The sequence below is a fragment of the Pseudorasbora parva genome, chromosome 25 (assembly GCF_024679245.1).
Source record: "Pseudorasbora parva isolate DD20220531a chromosome 25, ASM2467924v1, whole genome shotgun sequence".
Classification (NCBI taxonomy): Eukaryota; Metazoa; Chordata; class Actinopteri; order Cypriniformes; family Gobionidae; genus Pseudorasbora; species Pseudorasbora parva.
This window is the reverse complement of record NC_090196.1, coordinates 6,415,861-6,440,841: the sequence shown is the minus strand read 5'-3', so window position 1 is coordinate 6,440,841 and position 24,981 is coordinate 6,415,861. Positions and strand designations below refer to the sequence as shown.

Below are 24,981 nucleotides of genomic sequence, written 5' to 3'. Positions count from 1 at the left end.
AGCAAGGGTTTCTCCACACTTGAGGACGTCACCGCTTTGTGCGCACTCGTCATTCTTTAGCTCCGCCCACACGATACGCCTCCAGGCGCTCGGTTTTTTCCGGAAAGACTCGGTACAGCCCATATTTCTTTTATAAATATGATAAAACTAAAGACTTTTCGGAGATATGAAGGATGCAATACTACTCTATAGGTACTCAAGATTGACATGAGATTGACTGAAACTGAGTGTTTCATCCCCCCTTTAATATGTTTTATGTTCTTGACGCAAATATGGATATTGAGAGTTAATTTGGAAAATGTAAATGTTTACCACAGTGAAAAGAAGATCTACCCTACCTAAGTGTGAATAGTGACTGACAAATTATTTTCTAAAACAATATTTTCCGCAGTTTACTCACAGACACAGAAAGAAAAAGAAAATATTTAATTGCAGAAGTCTTGGATGACATTGGAAATCTGCTATTCAAATTCTAACGTTGGCCTGCAAATAAAAAAATTATAAATTAAATGTAATTTTTACTAAGAATGTTGCGTTATGATAATCTTTTTTTTTTGTTGTGTGAAAATGTTTTAAAGTAAAAAAAAAATCTAAATATTTGTACTCATTTTCTCAGACCTGTGAACCCTCCAGAAACAAACATTCAGTAAGAACTGAATGAAGGAAAAAAAGTTATAAATACATTTCCACATTAGAAATGCACATTTTCTTTTCTAAACCATTGTAAATTGAAAATATTCTTAGTCAAGCAATATTTTTTGAATGAACTGTTGTTTATTTTGTTTGAATCCAAAGAATGCGTAGGATGAGGCACATCTTCTGTCCGAGGTCATGGTGTCTGTGGTTTGGAGGAGTGAAGATCTCAGGAACCCACAATAAAGAGCATGACTTATGTTCCCTCAGGCTCGAAAATAAGAGCTTCTCAAATCCTAGAAATAACCATAAGCGGAGTGGATGAGAGTACGGGTCTGGTGTACTGAGATTTCAGTTAGCACATCTGTCTATGTCACTAAATCCATTCTAAACATATTGTATTGTGTGATGTGTCATATGTACAATTTTGTACTGAATATTTGTGTTTGTGGATAAGATACAAATATTTCTGCAGACCGGTTTCCAGAATTACTCCTCGAAAATCAGCATCAAGCCAAAAAGGTGAGTTGATATGTGAGTTTGATGGTGATGGAAGATCAGACATGGTTATTTCTTTCTCTCTTCATTAAAAGTGTTTGTAAATGTATTATTTTTTCCAGTAAAAAACTGCTTTGAGTCGATGTTACTTAACTGAGGTTCATTGAGTCGGAAAGGTTCTGGGATATGTTTATTCCTGATGTAATATTATTTATTGTAAATGGTGTGTCCATGCTAGTGTCATGTGGCTTCATATTCAATGGTATGACAGAGTGGTGATTTGGTCCAGTTTATGGTGTACTCTGATAAAGTAGAGCAGCGTTTCCCAACCGGGGTGTCGTCTGACGTGAGCGGGGGTGCAGTGTAAAAGGTGCCGGTACGCACTTGCACCGCGGTTCATCTCACATCTGATGATGACGCATCTTTAATATGGGTTGTAACTTGAAAATGCTTTTATGTATGTTTCTGTCGATGGATACACGTGCTGGCTCCTCAGTGATAGGCCTTCACTAGGCTACAACAGCGATAATAAAAGAAAAACGTGGGCAAAACGGTCTCTCTTTGTAAACTGTGTTCAATGCATGCGAGTGCTGCCGTATGACCAGTTATTTTCGCCATCATCACCCGGGTATATTCGCCAGAAAACGCAAATGAGAGCACGCGCGCTGTGTGACGATCTGTCTCACAGCCCGCAAATATTGAGTTCTCTTTTTCAAAGTCTTGCGCTTGAATGGACAAACTCACACAAAAAGTATGTCAACATGTCTATCTTGTTGAGTATCCAAGCAGACATAGACTGTATGCCTTAAGAGAACTGTATACAGTCGAGAAAGACGACGCATACCCCTGCATTAGGTCTTAAAGGGGCAGCCACCTTTAATGTCAAAGAAAATTGAAGGACATCACTCACTGCTCTTGATGAATAGCTTGTGTAATAAGGATTAATCTTTAATTTAAACAGTTAAATATGCAGTTATTTTAAATTTGATTATTTATTCAATTTCTCCACATAAAAACTGTTAGATGTACCTGAAAAACATGAAAAGCATTGTTCATTTTATCAGTATCTTTGCTCAATAGTATTTATTTGTGCTGCTGTTTGTATTTAAGTTATTTGTTCTTATTTTCTTTATTTTTATTAGTCCTTTATTCTCTGAACATAGCAAATACCGAACCGTACTGAAACCGTGAACCTAAAACGTTATACAAACCGACCCATGAGCAATCTGTACCGTTACACCCCTAGCGTAACGTATGCGAGGGGCTGCCGAAAAATGTTAAACATTTTCTAAGGGTGCCATGACTGAAAAAAGGATGGGAAACACTGTAGCAGAACATTCATTGATGACTTTAATGATCTGGTAAGTGATGTTTTTGAATTTTGTACTATATGTCATCAGCAAAGTTACATTTTATGATTGGTGTTGTGTGAGGAAATTCCAAAAATATTATCATTCTGTCTTATTGCAGCAGCTAGAGGTTCTATAAATAGAGCGGAGAGGGATGGGGATAGGAGGCATCCTCGACTATTCCCTCGCTGAAGCTGGATTGATGATATGATGTCTTTCATTAAAATGGATGCTAGTGGTGTATTATATACTATTTTAATCGAGTGAATAAGGAGTTTCTGAAACCAAATTTTTAAGTGTTGTAAAAAGAAAGTACTAATTATCTTTATGAAAAGCCTTTTTGCATCCAGTGATATGATTATTCAGCCGGATCTCACGAAAATGTGTATAAATAGTACGAGTGTGCAATGCCGTGGCATGTATACGGCAAAACTCATTTTGGCGTGCCTATGATACGCTGTTTTTCGTGTGTATAAGATGCGCACTTTATGGCGTATTATACATATGAACCCCCCACCCCACCACCCTAAACCTACCCAAAAGCGTGTCATATATACGCCGTAAAGTGCGTATCATATGCACGCGAAAAACAGCGTATCATAGGCACGCCAAAATGAGTTTTGGTGTATACATTCCACGACATTGCACACTGGTACTATTTATACGCATTTACATGTGATCGGGTTGGATTATTACAACCACCAGCTGGATTGCCCATGGTCTCCACCAGACGACACTCCTCCCGAGTCTTATCACTAACTGCATTTCCTATAACACATTGCCTGGAATTATTATTTTTTAAGTACTTACACCTGTGGCTTATTATCTTGTTAGTGCCATAATAAAAAAACAAAAACAAAAAAAAAACATTATCTTGTTCATGCCTGCTTATTCAAGTCATGTGTTTTCTTTGCAAAGTCTGGTTAGTATCACACTGAATTTCTGGTTTCCTGTGTGAAGGCTACAACACACTCCGCAAGAAGAGAGAAAAAAGTTCTCGCTCCCAGGGCTGTGAGAACAAAATGGCGTCATATTGTTCTCGCAGCCCTGGTTTGGGAGTTCTCGCAGCTTGTTCTCGACACATCGCCTGAGCAGAACTTTTTTTCTTGCGGGTGTCCGAGAACTATTGTGTGATTGGTCAGCAGTGATGGGAATAACGGCGTTATAGATAAACGGCGTTACTTACGGCATTATTATACATTACCATTACTGAGAATAAAATGCGCCGTTACTATAATAGAGCTCACTGAAGTCCGCCGGCACCCTGGCTCCACCCTGGCTGCTTGTCGTTGTAGTTCCACCTATAGGCCTTCAGATTAGTCAGAGTCACCCGGTCTCACCATCCCCTCATCTCCACCTGGATCTCCTCTTCTCCCGTCTCCATCGGTCAGCTTCCAGGAAAAGAAAGCTCTACCCTGTCGCCTCCCTCTATTGTCTCTGCCATTTTGTTTAGCTTTGCAAAACCCAATGGCTCCTCCTCAGTCCCTCCTCTGTTGGACTGTTGTTGTTGTTGTTATGGCACGAGGTTGTACCTTTCTATATTCTTTGTTTTCTCCTGCAAGTTCCTTCTTGGATATTTTAACGACTGTTTGTTTTGATACTCTCTAGTGTTGTGTGATTACTGCAACCACCCGTGACAGTAAGTTACTGTATATAATGAATTAGAATTATATTTATAATACAATGCATTTGGTCTTACTGTAAATTGTTTAAAACATTTTTTTCTAGAATTATACATTTATTGTGAAAATGTTTATTTCATTTAACAAAACAAAATTTGTAATTTACAGTGAAATATTATTAAAATAATCAGAACATTTAAAAGAACCAAACAGATTGTTGTTATTTGAGTAGGTTGGTATATTAAGCATTTAGTGATATATGCAGAAATGAACTGTAAATATTCACCAAAATGCCATCCTGTAAAAATTAAATGTGTGATAAAGTTTTGACTAACATACCTGCTTTTTATTATTATAAATATGGTTAATTTTTTAACAGTGTTCATTTTTGAACTATTATTTAATTAATAATGTGTTCTGCTCTTTATGGAATGTTTATGTTTGGTCCCTTTAAATATTTTCACCTGGTTTAAGAACATTAATGGAAATGTAATGAAATTTCATTACAAACAAGTCATTAAATGTCCAAAAGCTGCAGAACATTACAACCAGAGAGAAATATTTCAATTTGTGGTCTCATTAACTGTTTTATGAACCCAGCCAGAGAATCTACTGGAATAAAATCCCCAGAAACATGACAGAACAAAATGTTCAAAGTTCACTGGCATTATGACTGAACATTGCTTCATCAATTCAAAACAACAAAGTGAATCACATAATGACCAATGAATGATGAATCAGGATCATTTTATTAGAAAAAAATGTTCATAAATCATATCATAATTTCAAAAGTCTAATTTCTCTTAACACTGCTTTTCAAAAGACTCCTCGATAATGAGGTTGTGCACAAAGAGAGGGTTCATTTTCACATATTGCCTCCAAAATTCGCTTTGCTTGTGCTATTCGACATTTTCATGTTTTTTTTTGTTTGTTTTTTTACATTTATAGGAAGACACTGAGGACAATAGTTTTGATTTATGTGTGCCTTGATCTGTTGTTCTCTTTTCTACATAGCAGGCAAAGCCAAAACACAGTTTATTGAACGGAAATATGAATCTGTCATTCTCTGAGACATTGCCACTCTTTTAAATCCATTGAGAGACAGGGGAAATGAGGGGAGAAACAGATGGGGAAAGCAAAAGACACAATCATTAAGACAGAGAGAGATAGACAGATATGAACATACTCACAGGCAAAAGATAAAGATAGAATGAGAGCACCATTAGAGACGGAAATCTTCAGTAAAATATCAGTTATGTATGTACCAGAGAAGAACTCTGTCTGTCTGTCAGTCTGTCTGTCTGTATGTATGTATATGTGTCTGTCTGTATGTATGTACATGTGTCTCTGTCTGTCTGTATGTGTCTGTCTTTCTATCTGTCTGTATGTATGTATCTGTCTGTATGTCTGTCTTTCTGTCTTTCTGTCTCTCTGTCTGTCCGTATGTCTGTCTGTATGTGTATGTCTGACTGTCTGTATATATGTATACAGTATGTGTCTGTCTGTCTGTCTGTCTGTCTGTCTGTCTGTATATGTGTCTGTCTGTCTGTCTGCCTGTATGTGTATGTCTTTATGTATGTATATGTCTGTCTTTCTGTCTGTCTGTCTGTAGGTGTATGTCTGTCTGTGTTTCTGTCTTTCTGTCTGTATGTGTATGTCTGTCTGTCTGTCTGTATATGTGTATACAGTATGTGTCTGACTGTCTGTCTGTATTTCTGTCTTTCTGTCTGTATGTGTATGTCTGTCTGTATATATGTATACAGTATGTGTCTGTCTGTCTGTATATGTGTCTTTCTGTCTGTATGTGTATGTCTGTCTGTATATATGTATACAGTATGTGTCTGTATATGTGTCTGTCTGTCTGTATGTGTATGTCTGTCTGTATGTCTGTCTGTCTGTATGTCTCTATGTATGTGTCTGTCTGTATGTCTGTATGTATGTGTCTGTCTTTCTGTCTGTCTGTATGTATGTGTCTGTCTTTCTGTCTGTCTGTATGTATGTGTCTGTCTGTCTTTCTGTCTGTATGTGTCTGTCTGTCTGTCTGTCGGTCTGTCTGTCTGTCTGTCTGTCTGTATGTGTCTGTCTTTCTGTCTGTCTGTCTATCTGTCTGTCTGTATATCTGTCTGTCTGCCTGTCTGTCTGTCTGTCTGTATGTCTCTATGTATGTGTCTGTCTGTCTGTCTGTATGTATGTGTCTGTCTTTCTGTCTGTCTGTATGTATGTGTCTGTCTGTCTTTCTGTCTGTCTGTCTGTCTGTCTGTCTGTATGTCTGTCTGTCTGTCTGTATGTGTCTGTCTTTCTGTCTGTCTGTCTATCTGTCTGTCTGTCCCTCCTTCCGTCTTTCTGTCTGTCTGTCTTTCTGTCGTCTGTGTTTAGTCTAATCAGTATTTTTGTTTTGTTTTCCAGTAAAAACATCTAACTATCCTTTAAACAATATAACTTCACTTGACAAGTATACGTAATACACCTTGTGAAGTATACTTAATTTCATGTTATTTATAATTAAATGAAAATGCATTGTAGTTTAAATTTATATTAAATGCAGTTAGTTTGTCCCTCCTATATAGCACTTAAATACATCTTATTATCTAAATTCATAATTCAGTTGGTCAAAGTGCACTGCGAAATTCACTGATGTAGCAGTAATAATAAATCAAAATATATTTTATTTCTTTTGAAACGTGCACATTGTGTAAATAATTAATTGCACTCTTGCAATGTTGAAGGTACAGTTTAGCACATTTTCATTATATGAACTTTTATTAATGAAATATCAATTAGCAAACTACAGATAAAATTATAATCATGTAATTTGCATGTGCTTTGTATGATAGTCAACATCAAAATAAGTGTATTGTTTTAAAGCATGACAAAAGATTAACACTTAGGGCCCTATTTTACGGATCTGACACTCATGGCGCAGCTGCACTTAGGGCGTGTCTGAATCCAGTTTTGCTAGTTAATGATGGAAAAAACACCCAAAGTGTCATCCCTCGTCTCTTAATGAGTCATGGGTGTGTTTTGGGCATTACGTGCAATAAACCAATCAGTCTCATCTCGCTTTCCCTTTAAAAGCCAATTGTGCTCGCACCATGGCGGATTCGCTATTTACATACCAGCGAAAAAAGACTGAATGCTTCTCCAGAGAGGAATCCTTTTATATTAGCAAAGGTGTGTGCAGCTGCGTGTCCCTGTGTGTGTAATAAGTAGAATGTACACACATTGTTCATCTGCCTATAGGCTCACATTACTAACACACACTTTAAAACATAAATACTGTGTGCTATAGAGCATGTTTTTGTTGGTCAATGGTCAGTCGTTTTCAGTTCCTCAAAATAGCAACACACCAACAATGCTCCTGAACACACCTGGTTTACCGATCCGCACACCCATGGGTGAACAGATGTGTCAGTGCATTTGATATTTAAACAACGTGACACTAAACCTTAAAACGTAAAAAGAAAATGAGAACTGCGTCTGGCTAAAACTAGCAAAAAACACACGCCGTCACATTGCACCGGGTGTATGATAGGGCCCTCAATGATTTAAAATATACTCTAAAGTAAAACTGTGTGCACTTTTAAGTACATAAGGGTCTAAAAAAAACACATTCATGAAAGAGCACTTTACTTTATTTATGCCTGTAAGTACAGTTTTTAAAAAAATATTTACTTTTAAGATTTGAAGTGCACATTCAATACAATTAATGATCAGGTATAGTTTTTTTTTTCTTCTGGAAAATAAGACAATAATACTGATTTAGTTTTTTGAACTACATTTTTTCCTTCACCGTCAGTAAGTTTAGCTCAGCTGCACTCATTATTTATTTTCACCTTCCTATTACAGAAGCCTTGCAGTGTATCTGCACAGTGTCTGCTGTGTATGTGATTTTTCTCTGACCTGTAGAGACACTCGTCTACATCAGGTGCTATCCTATCTGCACACATGTTGGTGGGAGTGTGTGAGCATCACACCATGCCGTTCTCCTGTCGTGGTTTGTGTGTGGTGGAGGTGGAGGTCTGGGGACTGTGTAAAGAGGGCGCTAGTGTGCACAGAAACCCAGCCAGCAGCGTCAGGCCCAGACCGCCCCATGCGCTGAACATGGACCAGCCGTACCCATGGCTGATGTCCTCTGGCAGGCCGTACAGGTAGCGCGGGTACCGCGAGAGCTCGAAATTAATACCAGCCACACATGTACACAAAGAAATGATGCAGCAGGTTCCTGTGAAGCACAATCACAAATCAAAACAGAACAGTGAGCTTATAATGATCCCTGTTGTCAGGCAAAAGAAATGTCTCAATTACGTATGTAACCCTTGTTCCCTGAGGAGGGAACGGAGACGTAACGTCAGTGACTCACAAATGGGGGGTTTCGCTTAGAAGCCTATCAACTTCGAGATCTAAGAAAGCGCCCAATGGCAGTGCCAAAGCCATTGGCATGCGGAATTTGCATAGTGGACTCCGCCCCACCGCGTGGGTATAACAGGAAGGGTGCTGGCATGTTCGCATTATGTTACCTGCTGAGGAGCCAAGACTGAACTCCCGGACATTTCAGCGGTACAGTGGATGTGGCAAAGGGACATTACTTCTCCGTTCCCTCCACAGGGAACAAGGGTTACATACATAACCAAGACTTTCCCTTTCGCTCTGTCATTCCGAGTAACGTCAGTGACTGACGAATGGGGGTCCCAATAAAATCACGCCACTCGGCTGTCTTCCAGTGCCCTGCGTGGACGTGAGGATCTCTGTCGTAAGACTACAGACTACTACGTTTCAGATGAGACGTTAAACCGAGGTCCCGACTCTCTGTGGTCATTAAAAATTCCAGGATGTCCTTCGATAAAGAGTAGGGGTGTAACCCCGGCATCCTGGCCAAATCTGCCCATTGGCCTCTGTCCATCATGGCCTCCTAATAATTCCCCATATAATGATTGGCGTAATCCCTCTGTCTCCTCTACACCAATCAACTGGTGTGTGGTGAGCATTCTGGCGCAATATGGCTGAGGAGATTCCCCCCTTCTATATGTAAAGCTCTTTGGGTGTCTAGAAAAGCGCTATATAAAATATAACAAATTATTATTATTAGTAGTAGTAGTGTGGACGAAGGACTCCCATCTAACACAGGAATACCAAGGTACACTGGGAAGCATATTCCAGTTGGAAGTATGTACGAAGATGCCTACCCATAGGGAGGACTTAAGAATACACATATGACCCACGAGGGCTGTATATGGAAGAACTCTGGGGTATCAGCCAAGGGAAAGACACTCGCTCAGGGAGGCTTATGGTGGAAATACACATCGGGGGTCGCCCGAAGGGGGAACCATGCACACGGTGGCACCTGGCCGGACACGAGGGTCTGGGCTAGATAGGGCAGACTTACTGGTGTCGGCGTCAACAGTGCTGGAGGAGCTCAGGGCTTCCGGGATGCTCACCTGAGGAGAATATCGCACGTATCCAGTCCGTGGAGTGGAATGGTGGCCATGCATAGTCGGAGACAGGCCCCACTCGGAGATTCTAAAATCTGGCGAATGTGTTTGGTGTTGCCCAGCCTGCAGATTTCTGTTAGCGGAGCGCCATGCACATATGCAGGCCGGGGTCTCAGGAACATTGCCCCGGCCCGAATTCCAGGCACGCTTCCTCGACCGAAAATGCCTGCAGGTCCCCCACCCTCTTGATGGAGGCCAAAGTGATCAGGAGCGTTGTCTTCATTGACAGGAGCTTAAGATCAACTGACCGCAATGACTCAAAGGGAGGCCTTTGCAGAGCATCTAAAACTAGTGCAAGGTCAGATTCAGTCTCCTCGCCCCCCTCAGTAACCTGATGATCAGATCGTGCTGACTTACCTTTTTGCTCTCCAAGAGATCGTGGTGGGCAGATATTGCGGTCACATATACTTTAAGGGTGGAAGAAGACAGCCTTCGTTCCAACCCTTCTTGGAAGAACAAGAGCACAGACCCGATCTGGCATTTCCAGGGGTCTTCTTGGCAAGAAGAACAACAGGTGACAAAGAGGTTCCACTTCAACGCATAGGCGTGTCTGGTAGACTCTGCCCTAGCGGAAGTGACCCCCCAGCCCATGGTGGAGGCATCTGTTGATACCAACAACATGCCTGGAAACTCATTCTAAGGGCACACCGGTTCTAAGGGCACACCACAACGGAGGTTCAACCACGTGGTGAAGGTCTGTAGGCAGGCCCGACTCACTTGGACCCGAGCGTGCCAGACTGCCATGCCCATCTCGAGACTTGATCACGAAGCCAGTGCTGAAGCAGTCCCATATGAAGCAATCGGAGCAGCGTCACCACAGCTGCAGATCCCATATGCCCCAGGAGCCTCTGAAATAGTTTCAGTGGAACTACGCTCTTGCTCTCGATCTGACGGAGGCAAGTCAGCAGTGACAGCACACGCTCTCGCTCGTAAGCTGTGCGTACATGGCAACCGAGTCGATCTCCATACCGAGAAAAGAGATCCTCTGCAGTTTAAGAAGGTTGCCCAAGGCCCAGACGGGCTATATGCTAGAGAACAAGATGTCTGTGTTCACACACCTGCTCCCAAGAGTGACTCAGTATGAGCCAGTCGCCAAGATAGTGCAAACCCTGTGCTCCTAATGGGAGGACCGCATACTGGTATGCCCGCCCCTCAAAAGGAAACTGTAAGAACGGCCTGTGTCTTGGTAGGATGGAGACATGGAAGTATGTGTCCTTCAGGTTGATCGCAGCAAACCAATCGGCTAGACTAACGCATTCGAAAGGGCATTTTGCTATCAACAACCTGAACAGAAGCCTGTGAAGGGATCGGTTCAGGATGCGCAGGTCCAGGATTGGCCGTAATCCACTGGTTTTCTTGGGTACAATGAAGTAGGGTCTGTAAAACCCCAACTCCATCTCGGCTGGAGGGACAGGCTCGATCGCACCCTTCACCAGTAGGGTGGCAACCTCCGCACGCATGACAGGGGCATTGGGCCTCACCATGGTATAGCAGACTACCCGAAAACAGAGAGGAGCCTGCGCAACTGAATCATGTAAGCCGAGCCTGATAGTCTTCACGACCCAGTGGGACATCAGCCAAAGTGCCACCTCGCATAGAGACCACAGATTGGGGTGTGGCAGAGGGGACTCTCCCTCCAACGACCGCACCCAGAAGCACACAGGCAAGACATCCTAAAAAAGACGTGCCACATGTGAGCTCTTTTTGTGAGAGGAACCCTCACAGTCGATGCCGAAGCGCTCAGGGAACCGCACACCAGCTGGATACTGGATCATCTGATCAGCAGGCAGGAAGTACGCGAACGCTGGAACGCGCCATCACACCAACACCAACTGGAAGGCTGCTCGTCTCGAAGAAGCTGACAGAGTCTCAGAAGGCTGTGAGGAGTCAAGAGTGTATGTGCTCTTGGCTCCGAAGCAGAGACATAAAGCGAACATGCCAGCGTACTTCCTGTCATACCTACGCGGTGTAAATGGACTGCATTTATATAGCGCTTTTAACAGACCCTATGGCCATCCAAAGCGCTTTACATTTTTGCCTCACATTCACCCATTCATACACCGACGGCGATGTCAGCCATGTAAGGCGCCATCCAGCTCGTCGGAAGCAGCTGGGGTTAGGTGTCTTGCTCATGGACACCTCGACACTTGGTCAGGTGAAACCGGAGATCGAACCACCAACCTTTCGGTTTGTAGACAATCTACATGAACCACTGAGCCACTGCCGCCCCGTGCCGCGGTGTGCCAGAGTCTGCTATGTAAATTCTGCATGCCCATGGTATTGGCACTGCCATTGGGCGCTTTCTTAGATCTCGAAGTTGATAGGCTTCTAAGCGAAACCCCTATTCGTCAGTCACTGACGTGTGACTCGCCATGCGTTAGGACAATATACACACACGTCCTCTTTCAGGCTGATTTGTAACATGTTTAGTTAAATGGAGATTCTTAATTATTGCCCTGATGGTGGAAATGGGGATTTTCAATGCTTTAGCTATTTTCCTACAGCCGCATTCTATCCTTGGTGTGCTAAAAAATGTAAATATTAATGTAAATATACTTAATATGTAATATAATGTAATAATAATGTAATGTAAATTTTAATCATTTAAAATTCTAGGGGTACCAACAATTGTGGCCAATGTGTTTAAGAGAAAAGCATTTATTTTATAATGTGATCCCCCCCCCATTTTCAATTATTTTACTTAAAATAAAAGGTTGGATTTTTGTGAATTTTTTTACATCCATATTTGATCATATTTACCAGGGGTACCTAAAATTTTGACCACGACTGTATATATATATATATATATATATATATATATATATATATATATATATATATATATATATATATATATATATATATATATATATATATATATATATGCTATATTGCCAAAAGTCTTGGGATGCCTCCCTTTACATAATATGGAGTTGGTCCACCCTGGGCCTAAACCTTTCCTCTAGGTTTAGGAGTGTGTTTATGGGAATTTTTGACCATTCTTCTAGAAGAGCATTTGTGAGGTCAGGCACTGATGTTGGATGAGAAGGCCTGGCTCTCAGTCTCCGCTTCATCCCAAAAGTGATCTATCTGGTTGAGGTCAGGACTCTGTGCAGGCCAGTCAAGTTCCTCCACACCAAACTCACTCATCCATGTCTTTATACTGACGCTTTGTGCACTGGCGCACAGTCATGTTGGAACAGAAAGGGGCCATCCCCAAACAATTGCCTCAAAGTTGGGAGCATGAAATTGTCCAAAATGTCTTGGTATGCTGAAGCATTAAGAGTTCCTTTCTCTGGAACTAAGGGGCTAAGCCCAAACTTTACACTCAGCACAATGCAGTCAGGCAAGTCCCGTTCTCCTGGAACCGCCAAACCCAAAATCATCCATAATATAATAATAATAATAATAACTTTAATTTATATAGCGCCTTTCACAAAACCCAAGGACGCTTAACAAACAGCAAGGGAAGGGAAAGTGGGAAGGGAGAGAAACCAGAGCAGCTATGGTCCATACACGCCTCAGTGAAGAGGTGTGTTTTAAGCAGTTTTTTTAAAGGTTGCTGGAGATGATGCAGAGTGGAGGGCATGAGGAAGCTTGTTCCAGAGTGAAGGTGCACCCACACAGAAGGCTCTATCACCAAACGTCCGTAGACTTTAGGACAGCGAGCAGGTCCTGGACTGAGGACCGCAGGGAAAGAGCTTGGGTGTAAGGATGGAGTAGATCAGTTAGATACTGAGCAAGTCCATTTAGAGATTTGTACATCAGGAGGAGAAATTTATATTTGATCTGTGATTTAACTGGCAGTCAATGAAGCTTCTTTAGAATAGGAGTAATATGAGGTCCAAGTTTTGTTTATGTAAGCATCCTAGCCGCAGAGTTCTGTACATACTGGAGTCTGTCAGTAGCTTTGTTGGGCAGATCAAACAGGATACCAGTACAGTAATCGAGTCAGGAGGTGATGAAGGAGTGGATTAGGGTCTCAGCTACAGAGTCAGAGAGGCAGAGCTGGAGTCTAGAGATGTTCTTGAGATGCCGTTTTAGTAGTGTGTTTAATGAGTTGCTGGAAAGAGCGTGTAGAGTCCATGATGATACCTAGGTTGCGTAGTTGAGGAAATGCTGATATTGAACAGCCATCCACATCCAGTATGAAGTCATCAACCTTTTAAAGAAGTGACTGTGGAGCATACACTAAGAGTTCTGTTTGTCTTTATTGAGTTTAAGAAGGTTACTGTCCAGCCAGAGCTTTATGTACTTAAAGCAGTTGATAAGTGTCAGTGGTGGAAGAGGAGTGGAAGGCTTAGTACTGATGTAGAGCTGGGTATCATCAGCATAGCAATGGAAATGTGATCCCTGTTTACGGATGATCATCCCAAGAGGCAACAAATAGATATTAAACAATAGAGCAGAGTCCTGCACGGGTCCATTTTTGGAGACCCACCCCCGCCCGTACCCGCAAGGTTTAGCACCAGATCCGACCTGTGACCCGTGAAAATATCAAAAATAAATCCTCACCCGCCCAGACCCCTTAATATTTGGCCCGTCACCGAACCGTGCACGCGATAAATCACACACGCTAAAACATTCAAATTAAAATGCTTTATTTTTTATCCTGCACCTCTCTCAACATCACAACAGCTTCATGAATGGGCTAATGAAACAGGCAAAAGTGCCTTTAAAGACTTGTTGTCAACAATTTAATATAGCTACTCCACTCACCAACTTTACTTTTACTTCATCCATTGCTACTCCTGCAACGCTCGCTCCTTCTGGTTTACGAGAGGCCTCCACAAAAGTTTCAATGTTGCAGTGGTGGTGACCATAGACTGTAAAAAAATATGGACGTAGTGTCCGTGACGTCTCCCATAGGATTCCGATAAGCCGTTCTGAAGCTTAAAGCATGGTCGAGCTGGGCGTTGCCATCTTGTGAGCGAGTCAACGCGTTTCACTCCCGGATAACAGAAAATTGGCAAAAAGGCGGGATGTGCGTGGAGCTGAGGTGACGCAGTGACTATAGACGGCGGATAAATGGCTATCCACTTGTAACCACGCCCTTAATTATGCAGAAATGTAAGGCTTTATATAACGTAAACGAATGAGTTATAAAAAAATTCACCCCCCTCAGAGTTGTCATGAAGATCAAAATTAGCCTTATAAGCCAAAACCACAATTTGTACCAGGCTGTAAACATGTTTTTTTCTGCTTTAAAGTTGAGAATTTTAACATGGGGCTCAATGAGATTCTGCTCCCTTCTGGAGCCAGTTGAGGAATTGCAGTTTACATTACTTCCGTATTGGCTTCAAGAGAGATCGCGGGAGGTTGCCGTTTGGTGGTGACATGATGGGTCAAATGGCATATCCTTGTTGCGTGTATGTGTAATGTTAATTTGGACATAGAAATTGTAATAGCCTACAATATGTTCGATGGGGGAAGGAGGCGTGAACCGGCGAACATTTAAAAGACTTTAACCAGACAAAACGAAAGTAACGTTGGTAGCCCCTCATGGACATCTGCCAAGCGCACACACATAATAAAACGTAAACACAACTCAACGTCGAATCCAGGTCTGGTGATCTCTCGTCCTTATGTACCCGCGGGTACCCGACCCGTTGCAGGACTCTGCAATAGAGGGACAAGTATCGGTCCTTGTGGCACACTGGTAGACTGCCGCCAATCCAGAATAAATATCCTTAAGGGTGATGTATTGTTGCCTGTTGGTGAGAGAGGATTTAAACCAGGAGTACACAGTACCAGTGAGGCCAATGAGATTTGAGAGGCGAGTGAGGAGAATGGATTTGGATACCGTCTCGAAAGGCAGCAGAGAGGTCAAGAAGCATTAAAATGCCGACATACCCAGAATCAGCTGCCATGAGAAGATCATTCATGATTTTGATTAGGGCAGTTTCAGTATTGTATTTTCAGTATTCAGTATTTAGTGTCCTGAAGCCAGATTGAAATGGCTCATAGAGGTTGTGCTGTAGCATATGATGGTTCAGTTGGGAAGCCACAACATTTCCAATAACTTGCAGATGAATGATAAATTGGAGATAATCCATTGGATTGCCAGACAGAAGCGTGATTGGTCACTCTAGAAAACACGTCTCCACTGTTCTAGAGTCCAGTGGCGGCTGCTTTACTCCACTGCATCCCACGCTTTGCATTGCACTTGGTGACGTAAGGCTTGGATGAGCTGCTCGGCCATGGAAACCCATTCCATGAAGCTCTCTACACACTGATCTTGAGCTCATCTGAAGGCCACATAAAGTGTGGAGGTCTGGAGCAATTGACTCTGCAGAAAGTTGGTGACTTCTGCGCACTGTGACCCTCAGCATGTGCTGACCCTGCTCAGGGATTTTATGTGGCCTATCACTTCATGGCTGAGTTGCTGTTGTTCCCAATCGCTTCCACTTTGTTATAATCCCACTAACAGTTGAGCGTGGAATATTTAGTAGTGAGGAAATGTCAGAAATGGACTTATTGCACAGGTGTAACCTATCACGGCACCACGCTTGAGTTCACTGAGCTCCTGAGAGAGACCCATTCTTTCACTAATGTGTGTAGAAGCGTCTGCAGGCCTAGAGCTTGATTTATACACCCGTGGCCATGGACGCGATTGAACACCTGAATTCAATGATTTGGAGGGGTGTCCCAATACTTTTGGCAATATAGTGTATATAGGCCTCCTCTCGTGCTGATTGGATGGATAATTTGAATATGTTCCTCCCAAACAAAACAAAAAAAGAATGAATAAAGCTAGAATTAAATGTATTTTTGTTAATGTTTTCATTTAAATGCAGAGACTGTTCTTTCATTCACTGTTTCACATATTCATTCAACAAAATACTCAAAACATGGAGGCCATCAAAGTTTAGTGAATATGATTGCAGATTGCAATGATTGAATAACTGACTTAAATAAAACCCTGGCGGTGAAAGAGTTAATTCAATACAATGGAAATGGAAAGTCAAGTCGACCACATTGCATTATGGAATACAATATTCTGTGCATACTGCATACTCTGCACAGTACACACTACAGTTCTAGTAATATGCCATTCCAAACGTGCCCTATTTTCTTCTCTCAGTAGTAAGCTGCCATCTGGTGGTTGTTTGTGCTGTTGCACAAGACGTGAGTGAGTCTCACCTCCCATCAGGAAGAGCAGTCCTGCCACATACTGCATCAGCTCGTTGTGTTTCCAGCAGCCCAGCAGGCCAACGATCCAGCCAAACAAAATGATGGACACAGCCATACCGATAAAACCTGCAGTCATCCGCTGCAGATCTGCAGGAGAAAACCGATAGCTCCGTTCACCATTGACAAAATGAAGTGTGCTGTACTGTATTGAATGTGCACTTGCACTTTAAATCTTCAGTTTATTTTTACTTGCAAATAATATAATATTAATATAATACATTATAATACAAAGGGTGTAAGTGTACTCAGAAAGAGACCACTTCCATGACATTTCTTGAAACACTTAAAAATTGTGGTCAAATTAAAAAATGTATTATACATTATATTATAAAGTACATTTTAAATCATTGTGGTTCATTTGTCAAACACTTTTTAATGTGTTGGCTTACATACTACAGCACATAAGTACAAAAGTATAATTTGTAATGTGTTGAAAGTTGATATATTTTATATGATATATACTAAATTGCAACTTCAAACTTTTTTTAAAGACTAGAACCCTATAGTAAGTACATGTTGTCAATGGATATTACTCAGCGTGTAAATGATTAATTACACTGTACCTAGAATTTAACCCAACTTCTTCATTACAAACGTGTAATTACAAATATATATTCAAATACACAACATTCATGTTTAATAGAGATAACACAGTGTCAGTACGTTTGTCTGTACACTTCAACCGTATTTCAAAGACAACATACACAATTATGAAATTACAAATAAAGATGTACGTAAGTCCTATTTAAGAGGGGTCAAATTGTAATTTAATATATAATAATATGTAATATGCAATACATTTTCATTTAATTGTAATTAACATGAAGTTTGTGTCTGAAAACATTAAATTCACACCTAAGTATATTCTTTTAAAGTGCATAATAAATAAATAAAGCTTTGCTTCAGAAAGCCTTTATTAACCCCTTGAGTTATATGGATTACTGTTATGATGGATGGATGTGCTTTTTGGGTTTAAAAATTCAAGTTGGCTGAACTAACCCTTTATTTTTTTCTGTTTATTACTGTGAAGCTGCATTGAAACAATCTGTACTGTATAAAGTGCCATACAAATAAATATGACTTGACTACATGGATGAAACCTCAAACTTTTAAAGCTAATTTCAGCTTTCTGATCAGGTTTTCTCAAGCCAACATCAAAGTTGTAATCTAGTACACAAAATATATAGTTCACTGTTTTTATTGTGGAATATGTTATTATTTAAAATACATCATAAATCTATATGGGTGATACTGTAATTGCTGGTACATTTGGTGTCCAAAGTCATTTTTTCACTAATTATTTTTTTCAAATGGTTACATATTTTTGATTATTATAATTTGTTACTCATTTTTAATGGATCACTAGATGTTACAGGCCGTGATATTTTCTGTAAAGGGTGTCTTTAGTTGAAAATCATGATTTCTTGTTCGAATTACTCGTGTATTTTTTTCCATCATGTATCATTGTGTAATCAAAATCTTTTATTCAACTTTTCTTTTGGCAATATTTCATTTATTTTATTTATTAATGCCCTAAATACTAATTTTCCCAATTCTACAACATTAAATTGTTTTAAAATAATTTTATCTGATAAAAATGTGTCCATAAATCTTGCGTCAACTCTGTTATCGAACCACTTTGCCTTTATATCCCTCAACTGTGTAAGATACAGGAAATGATGTCACTTCCGCTCACTGATAAGATCTTAAGCACTGAAAGTTGTGTGTGCTCTCTCTGAGGAAATATTTTAATCAAATAAAGTTATTTCACCAAGGGTTATTTTGCAAAACATCAAAATTGTTCCCATGATATCAAAAGGATTTATCACTGAACACACAGTGGTTTGACTTAAAGGTGCACTATGCAACTCTCCGTCCACTGGAGGGCGCCTATTCAAAACAAATGTGTAGTTTGATGACGCAAAGTGTGAGCGCAGCATCTTGGGACATGTGGTCTTCACCTCACAGCCGGTGGAAAATAGGACTCGGGCAGAAATCATGTTCATGGATGCGGTTATTAACGTTACTGTAGTGTGAAGCAGAGCAGGACCGAGTGTTGTGGAGCTGAGCACGGCCGCTGGAGCGATTGTTAAACGAATACCGGGACTTTTATTATGACGGGACGGGACACATTCGCCGGGTGCCTGCACTGATCCGCTCTTCCGGTTATGATTTTGAGGTAATGCAGCTCTGTTTATCATATCAGATACATTTAAGTGGGTTTAAAATGATGCTATGACGTTACTCTGTGCGTTCACTTGTTCACACTGCTAAGAGTAAAGCTCTCCTGCCAAATAAAAGCCGAAACCGAGGGTAGCGCAGATATGACGCGATTGACAGGCGACTCGCTCAAACGCTATGCTGAAACGTCCCGGTCCTTAGTTAAAATAGCAATTTTCTCACAATTTACAAATAGTTAGAAACATTTGGGATATTGTAAGTACTCAACTGAACAAAATATATAACACCGGCCTAGTGGTTTGTGGATATTTTACTGCAAAAATACTACATAGTGCACCTTTAAAAGACTTAAAAAGTCTTTTAATTAGTACCATGTGCTCTTAGCATTTATGCTAGCAAGTGGAGTTTTAGGCTAAAAGGTTTAAAATGGTCAATTCTGTTACCGAGGTAGAGTAACACCGTTGAAAGGATGTAACAGAATTGATAATACTATAAAGAAATCTGTATTTCATTAAAGTAACGCGTTTTGCAAGCACTGATTTATTAAAATGTAATATGTTTTCAATGTTAGTTAACAGTTTTTTTTCCCCTTAACTTTTTGAAATGCAAACTGTATCTCCAATTATAGAATCACTCATACATTTATTGTTAACATTTATACACATGCATGTACAGTACATGTTAGACATCGATATGTCATAATCTGTCACATACGTCAGTCAGGTTATAGGTTTTGTATTCTTATTATACACAGGAGCATATAATGCAAAATAAGAAATGTTTAGAATTTTTGGAAACATTTCAAGATTTTAACATCATTTGTGTTCTGGAAGAAAAGAAAAAAAAACGCTCCCAATATCAAATTCGGACAGATTCTGAGAGATGGATTTAAACATGGTAAAATGTGTTAATCCAAGCAAAGAGTATTCGATGCAATTTATAGTTGAAAAAAAAAACACATTTGATAAATTATTCAATAAACAATCACCAAAGGGCCTGCACTCCCAGAAAAAAAGCTGCAAGAGCTGTCACTGGGGAGGTTCCTTTTCAAAAGGTACACTTTTGTGCCTAAAGGGTGCAAATCAGCACTTAAAAAGAACAAAAGTATCCCTTTTGAAAAGGTACCACCCATGTATTATACTGAATTGTATTGTTAATGATGCATTAATATAAAGTGACTTATAATGCGTAGGGGTGTGGTGAGATCTTGTGAGATTAAAATGTGACAAGATTTCTCGTCTTGTGAAAAGCTCTCGCAATGTCGCCAGGACAGTGTCATGTGAGGGTGAAATTGATAATAATAATTTGTAACATTCATATGGTGCTTTTCTAGGCACTCAAAGTGCTTTACATATGAAAGGGGGTGATGAAATCTCCTCAACCACTACCAATGAGCAGCAACACCTGGATTATGCGATGGCAGCCATAATGCGCCAGAGCGCCCCCCACACACACCAGCTGATTGCTGGAGCGGAGACGGACAGATGAAGCCATTTAGGAGAGGGGAATGATAAGGAGGCCATGGTGAATTTAGGCCAATGAGCCAATTCGTCCAGGATGCCGGGGTTACACCCCTACTCTTTATCTAAGGTTATCCTATGATTGTAACCACAGAGAGTCAGGGTGATATGGCTGCTGGTGATAAATTAGCATAGTATATACTACCTATACGTTTACATTACATTACTGCTCCCTACACACAGAGTACATGCGATCGCGAATCGAAAGCGAAAGTAAACGCAAGCTCCCTGATTCATGCAAATGAGAGTTTCATCTGTGGAAAGTCGTCAATAAAACAACTTGACAACAATATGTCACTAAATGTTTATGAAAACTAAATAATGTGCAAGTTATACAGACATTTTCCCAAAATCAAAGCTATCTTAGACTGGGCTGTGTAGTCGTAACCACCTCTTAGCTCTGGTCTCTGTTTTGGCTTTTGTTTGCCCTTTGAATATTAAAGGAGTAATTTAATTATGGTTGCACTTATTGTTTGCACTTAAAAAAAACTGCCCTAGCCTCAGTCCGAAGTTCTGGAAGCTCATAATTCATGTACAGTAAGCCTGAAGAGACTCATGTGAAATCATACAGGAGAGAAGCCAGAATTGTTTGTTACAGTGCTTGAGTATCGTTGTCTTTTTAATGCATTTGATAATTCATACTCAGAAAGTTGAACTAATTAAGATGAGTTAAAACATTTCATAATGTACCTTTTTCCAGTCATGAATTTTGTCATTGAGGATTTCTTAAAAATGCTGTGCACAAATCTCATCTCTATCTCGTGAACCCAATCCGTGTCTCGTCTCATCTTGTGAGCTAAGTGTCTCGTCACACCCCTGATAAATACACTTATTACATTATGGGTGGGTTGCACAAACAAGGATTACATTTTAAACTCAGTTTAGAGCTAATCTAGGATTTGTTGATCTAGGCTTTATATTAAATCAAGTTGTGTTACACCACTTAATTTTAAACCCAGATTAACAAATATGGGATTAGAATTTAACCTGCGATTAAAACCTCCATTTACAATTATTTTCGCCGCCATGATGGATTCGCCATTGACAGCAGCAACACTAATATTCAATTTCGTTCTTTATTGACCACCAGAAACTCTCTCTGACAAGTAGCTCTTGTTGATAAATGAAATAAACTTGTCAGCTGTAAAATGTCAGCTGTCTTTAGAAAGCGATATGTAGAGAGAGCGTTACTGATCAAGCAGGCAAGCCAAAGAAAAAGGATTTCATAAGCCTGGAAATATAATTATAGTAGGCTATCAATTTATGGAGTATATTTTGGCATCATAACTTATGACAAACAACTCTCATGATTGGCGGAGTGACTATCTTCGCTCTTGACAGCGCCACCCATTCCGGGCATAAGAAACGTGAGGCGCGGCCGCAATCGCTGGCGCTCACCTCATCATCACAGCTGCTGACTGTTAAATGCGAAATATACTATCTTCTTTTCTTTGTCCGACACCGAGGTCCACCGAGATGGATGACGGATCTACATCCCGGACTCGATAGCAGGCATAACCTCACAGGCCGCAACGACCCGTCACACTCAGACGGCTCAATTCGCTTATTTCTGATTTGTATTAGTAATAAACACCTCTCTGACACCTGACGACACACACACTGTTTCTATCTCTTTTCAATCATCTGTATACAATTAATTGTAGGGGCACTGTATTTTATTTAAAACTCCTCACATGTAAATGTAAAATTAATCCATAATTGAGATTTAAAGGGATAGTTCACTTTAAAAGGAAAATTCTGTCATCCTTTCCTCACCAAAGTGAACTATCCCTTTAAAGGTCCCATTCTTCGCGTGTTTTCGAAGCTTTGATTATGTTTACAGTGTGCAATATAACATGAGTTCATGTTTCGCGTGTAAAAAAACACAGTATTTTTCACACAATTTACTTATCGGTATACCGGTGTTTCCTCTGTCCTAAAAACGGCCTGATGATTTCCTTGTTCTATGAAGTCCCTCCTTCAGAAACACGTAACGAGTTCTGATTAGGCCAACGCTTCCCGCGCTGTGATTGGACAGCAGCTTAGCACACTTTGCCCGGAAAGGTCCCGCCTCTTATCATAACGCGCTCAACGTTATTGCAAAAATGTCTATATTGCATTATCAATTTGAGCCGGAATCAGACCCAGAGAATATCGAAGAGGATCGATATTTTTACAGGTATTAGGATAATTTTACAGGTATTATTTATGCTCTAACAGCAACATTACACACTAACTAAAGTTTGAAAGATGAAATCGCAAAGAATGGGACCTTTAAAGTTTAAAGTTATGGAGCAACATGATTGAAGTTAATCTATCTTAAATGTAAACCTGCTTTTTTTTAAACCAGGTTTAAAGTTTGGTGCAACAGAATTATAAGATAAACCTTGATTTAATCTCGATTTAAGATTAATCCTTGCTGGTGCAACCGACCCTAAGTGTATCAAGTGTGTTCAGAAGCACAATGGGGATGGTTCTAGATCAATGCTTGTGAGACTGCACCTACAGACTTTCACACTCAAACCTTGCAGTAAATATGACATGATCTGACTTACGGAGAGCATGCCATTCGTCTTGTCTTATAGTCTTGGTGATGTTCACTGGCAGATTTCTTGGGACATCCGTTGAGGAATAGTAATACTTCACCGGCGTGCAGCGCTGAAGCAAACCTGCAGACGTTCACAGAAACTTCAGTAAGTATGGATCACTTTAACACTGAGTCGTCACAAGTAGCCAATGAGAACGTCTACACACATTTGCAGGCCCTTGACTTTGGTGACAAATCCTTCATTTGCATTAAGATAAAATACACTCTAAAAAATGCTGGGTTAAAAACAACCCAAGTTGGGTTGAAAATGGACAAACCCAGAAATTGGGTTGTTTGAACCCAATGAATGGACCCATTAAAACAACCCAATTTCTGGGTTTGCCCATTTTCAACCAAACTTGGGTTGTTTTTAACCCAGCATTTTTAAGAGTGTAAACTTTATAACCAGGCCAAGAACTGCATCGTAATAATGTAGTATATAGCTTACCAGAGAGTGTTTTCCTTTATTAAAAAGGTCTGTCAGAACTCACAAAGAACAGGTGTTTTGTCAAATGCACTCCATGTTTCTGTATTTTAGTTGAATTGTGATTAATGTGTGAAGATGAGCTAGTGTTGATGTGAGAGATCAGCACCTCGGATAGCGTCAGACATTCTTCAACCCTACACACATTTAACACATAAACACACTACAGCTGTTCCGGATCAACTCGGATTACTGCTCACATCACTGCTCATCACCTTTAAAAATCAGATCCTCGTTCTCCAGATCGAACCCTTCTCGATGGCATTTCCTCCACAGTCCGGTTGTGGTTGAGTTGTAGCGGCGGCTGCAGCGTGACTCCATTACGGGCGCAGAGTGCAGGGATTCCCGCAGAGGAGCAAAGCGCTCAGGCGGACTCTCACCAGCCGCTTTCGGTCGCATCCGGAGAGGGAGGTTTTGGTTGGAAATATATATGTAACCTGGGTCGTTTCTCTTGCTGGCGTATTTTTTGCATCGGTCCCGGTGTTTCCGCGCATCTGTTTCGTACCAGTAGTCTGTGCTGATGGCCATGGTCAAGAGCCAGATGGAGCAGAAGGCCAGGAAGAGCCCGGAAGCCGTCAATATCCTCATGATGTCCGCGGACAGCTGTCACATTTTCCATCGAACCCATATCATCCTAAACCCGACATAACAGAATGGTAACAAATATGGTGTCGGAGCTCTAGACAGACATGTGCCTCTGCTGCTGCTCGTTTAGAGTCGGGATGAAGGAGAGCCAATGCCGACACTGGAGACTGCTGATGAAAGAGCTCCGGATTCGCCAGACGACAGCTGTGTTGCCGCTGTCTCCATAAAGGATATTCGGGCGAATCGTATCAAGCCTGTCAATACGTGTCCGGGCAGTGATATAAAAAAAAATAAAAAATACGATTCAAATATAAATAAATAAATGCAAATTATATTAATGGATAAAAATTCGGAACCGTCGCAATTTTTTAAGTAATTTTGTTAATCACAATTAATCACAACAATTCTCTTTTTATATGGTTTATTGCTTTTAAAAACATAGTTATTATTGTTGTTGTTGTTGTTGTTGTTGTTGTTTGTAGTAGTAGTAGTAATTAGTAGCCTATTTTTTTTTTTTTTTTTTTAAATCCCTCTGTTTCCGGTCTGCAGTGGTCAGTATCTATCAAAAGTGCTCCAAGGACAGTGGAGAACCGGCCACAGGGTCATGGGCGGCCAAGGCTCATTGATGCACGTGGGGAGCGAAGGCTGGCCCGTGTGGTCCGATCAAACAGACGAGCTACTGGAGCTTAAACTGCTCCAGAAGTTAATGCTGGTTCTGATAGAAAGCTGTCAGAATACACAGAGCATCTCAGTTTGTTGCGTATGGGGCGGCATAGCCACAGATCAGTCAGGGTGCCCATGCTGACCCCTGACCCCGCCGAAAGCACCAACAGTGAGCA

The 24,981-nt window shown here is 40.7% G+C and overlaps 1 protein-coding gene across 1 annotated transcript; it reads right to left on the bottom strand.

The window, feature by feature from the left end:
• Positions 1–4,830: 4,830 nt before the first annotated feature.
• tmem276a (transmembrane protein 276a) lies at positions 4,831–24,500 on the bottom strand. Its single transcript, XM_067436690.1, has 4 exons — positions 23,773–24,500; positions 23,042–23,155; positions 16,735–16,872; positions 4,831–8,324 (listed from the first exon to the last, which is right to left on the bottom strand). The coding sequence occupies exons 1-4, from the start codon at positions 24,143–24,145 to the stop codon at positions 8,071–8,073; spliced, it is 879 nt and encodes a 292-aa protein (XP_067292791.1). The 5' UTR covers positions 24,146–24,500; the 3' UTR covers positions 4,831–8,070.
• Positions 24,501–24,981: the final 481 nt, after the last annotated feature.

Coding starts and splice junctions, on each gene's coding strand:
- tmem276a (XM_067436690.1), bottom strand. CDS start 24,145: ATGAGGATATTGACGGCTTCCGGGCTCTTCCTGGCCTTCTGCTCCATC. Junction 23,156..23,772: donor CGAGGATCTGATTTTTAAAG/GTGATGAGCAGT, acceptor GAACGTCTGCAG/GTTTGCTTCAGCGCTGCACG. Junction 8,325..16,734: donor ACTGCTCTTCCTGATGGGAG/GTGAGACTCACT, acceptor TGTGCTTCACAG/GAACCTGCTGCATCATTTCT.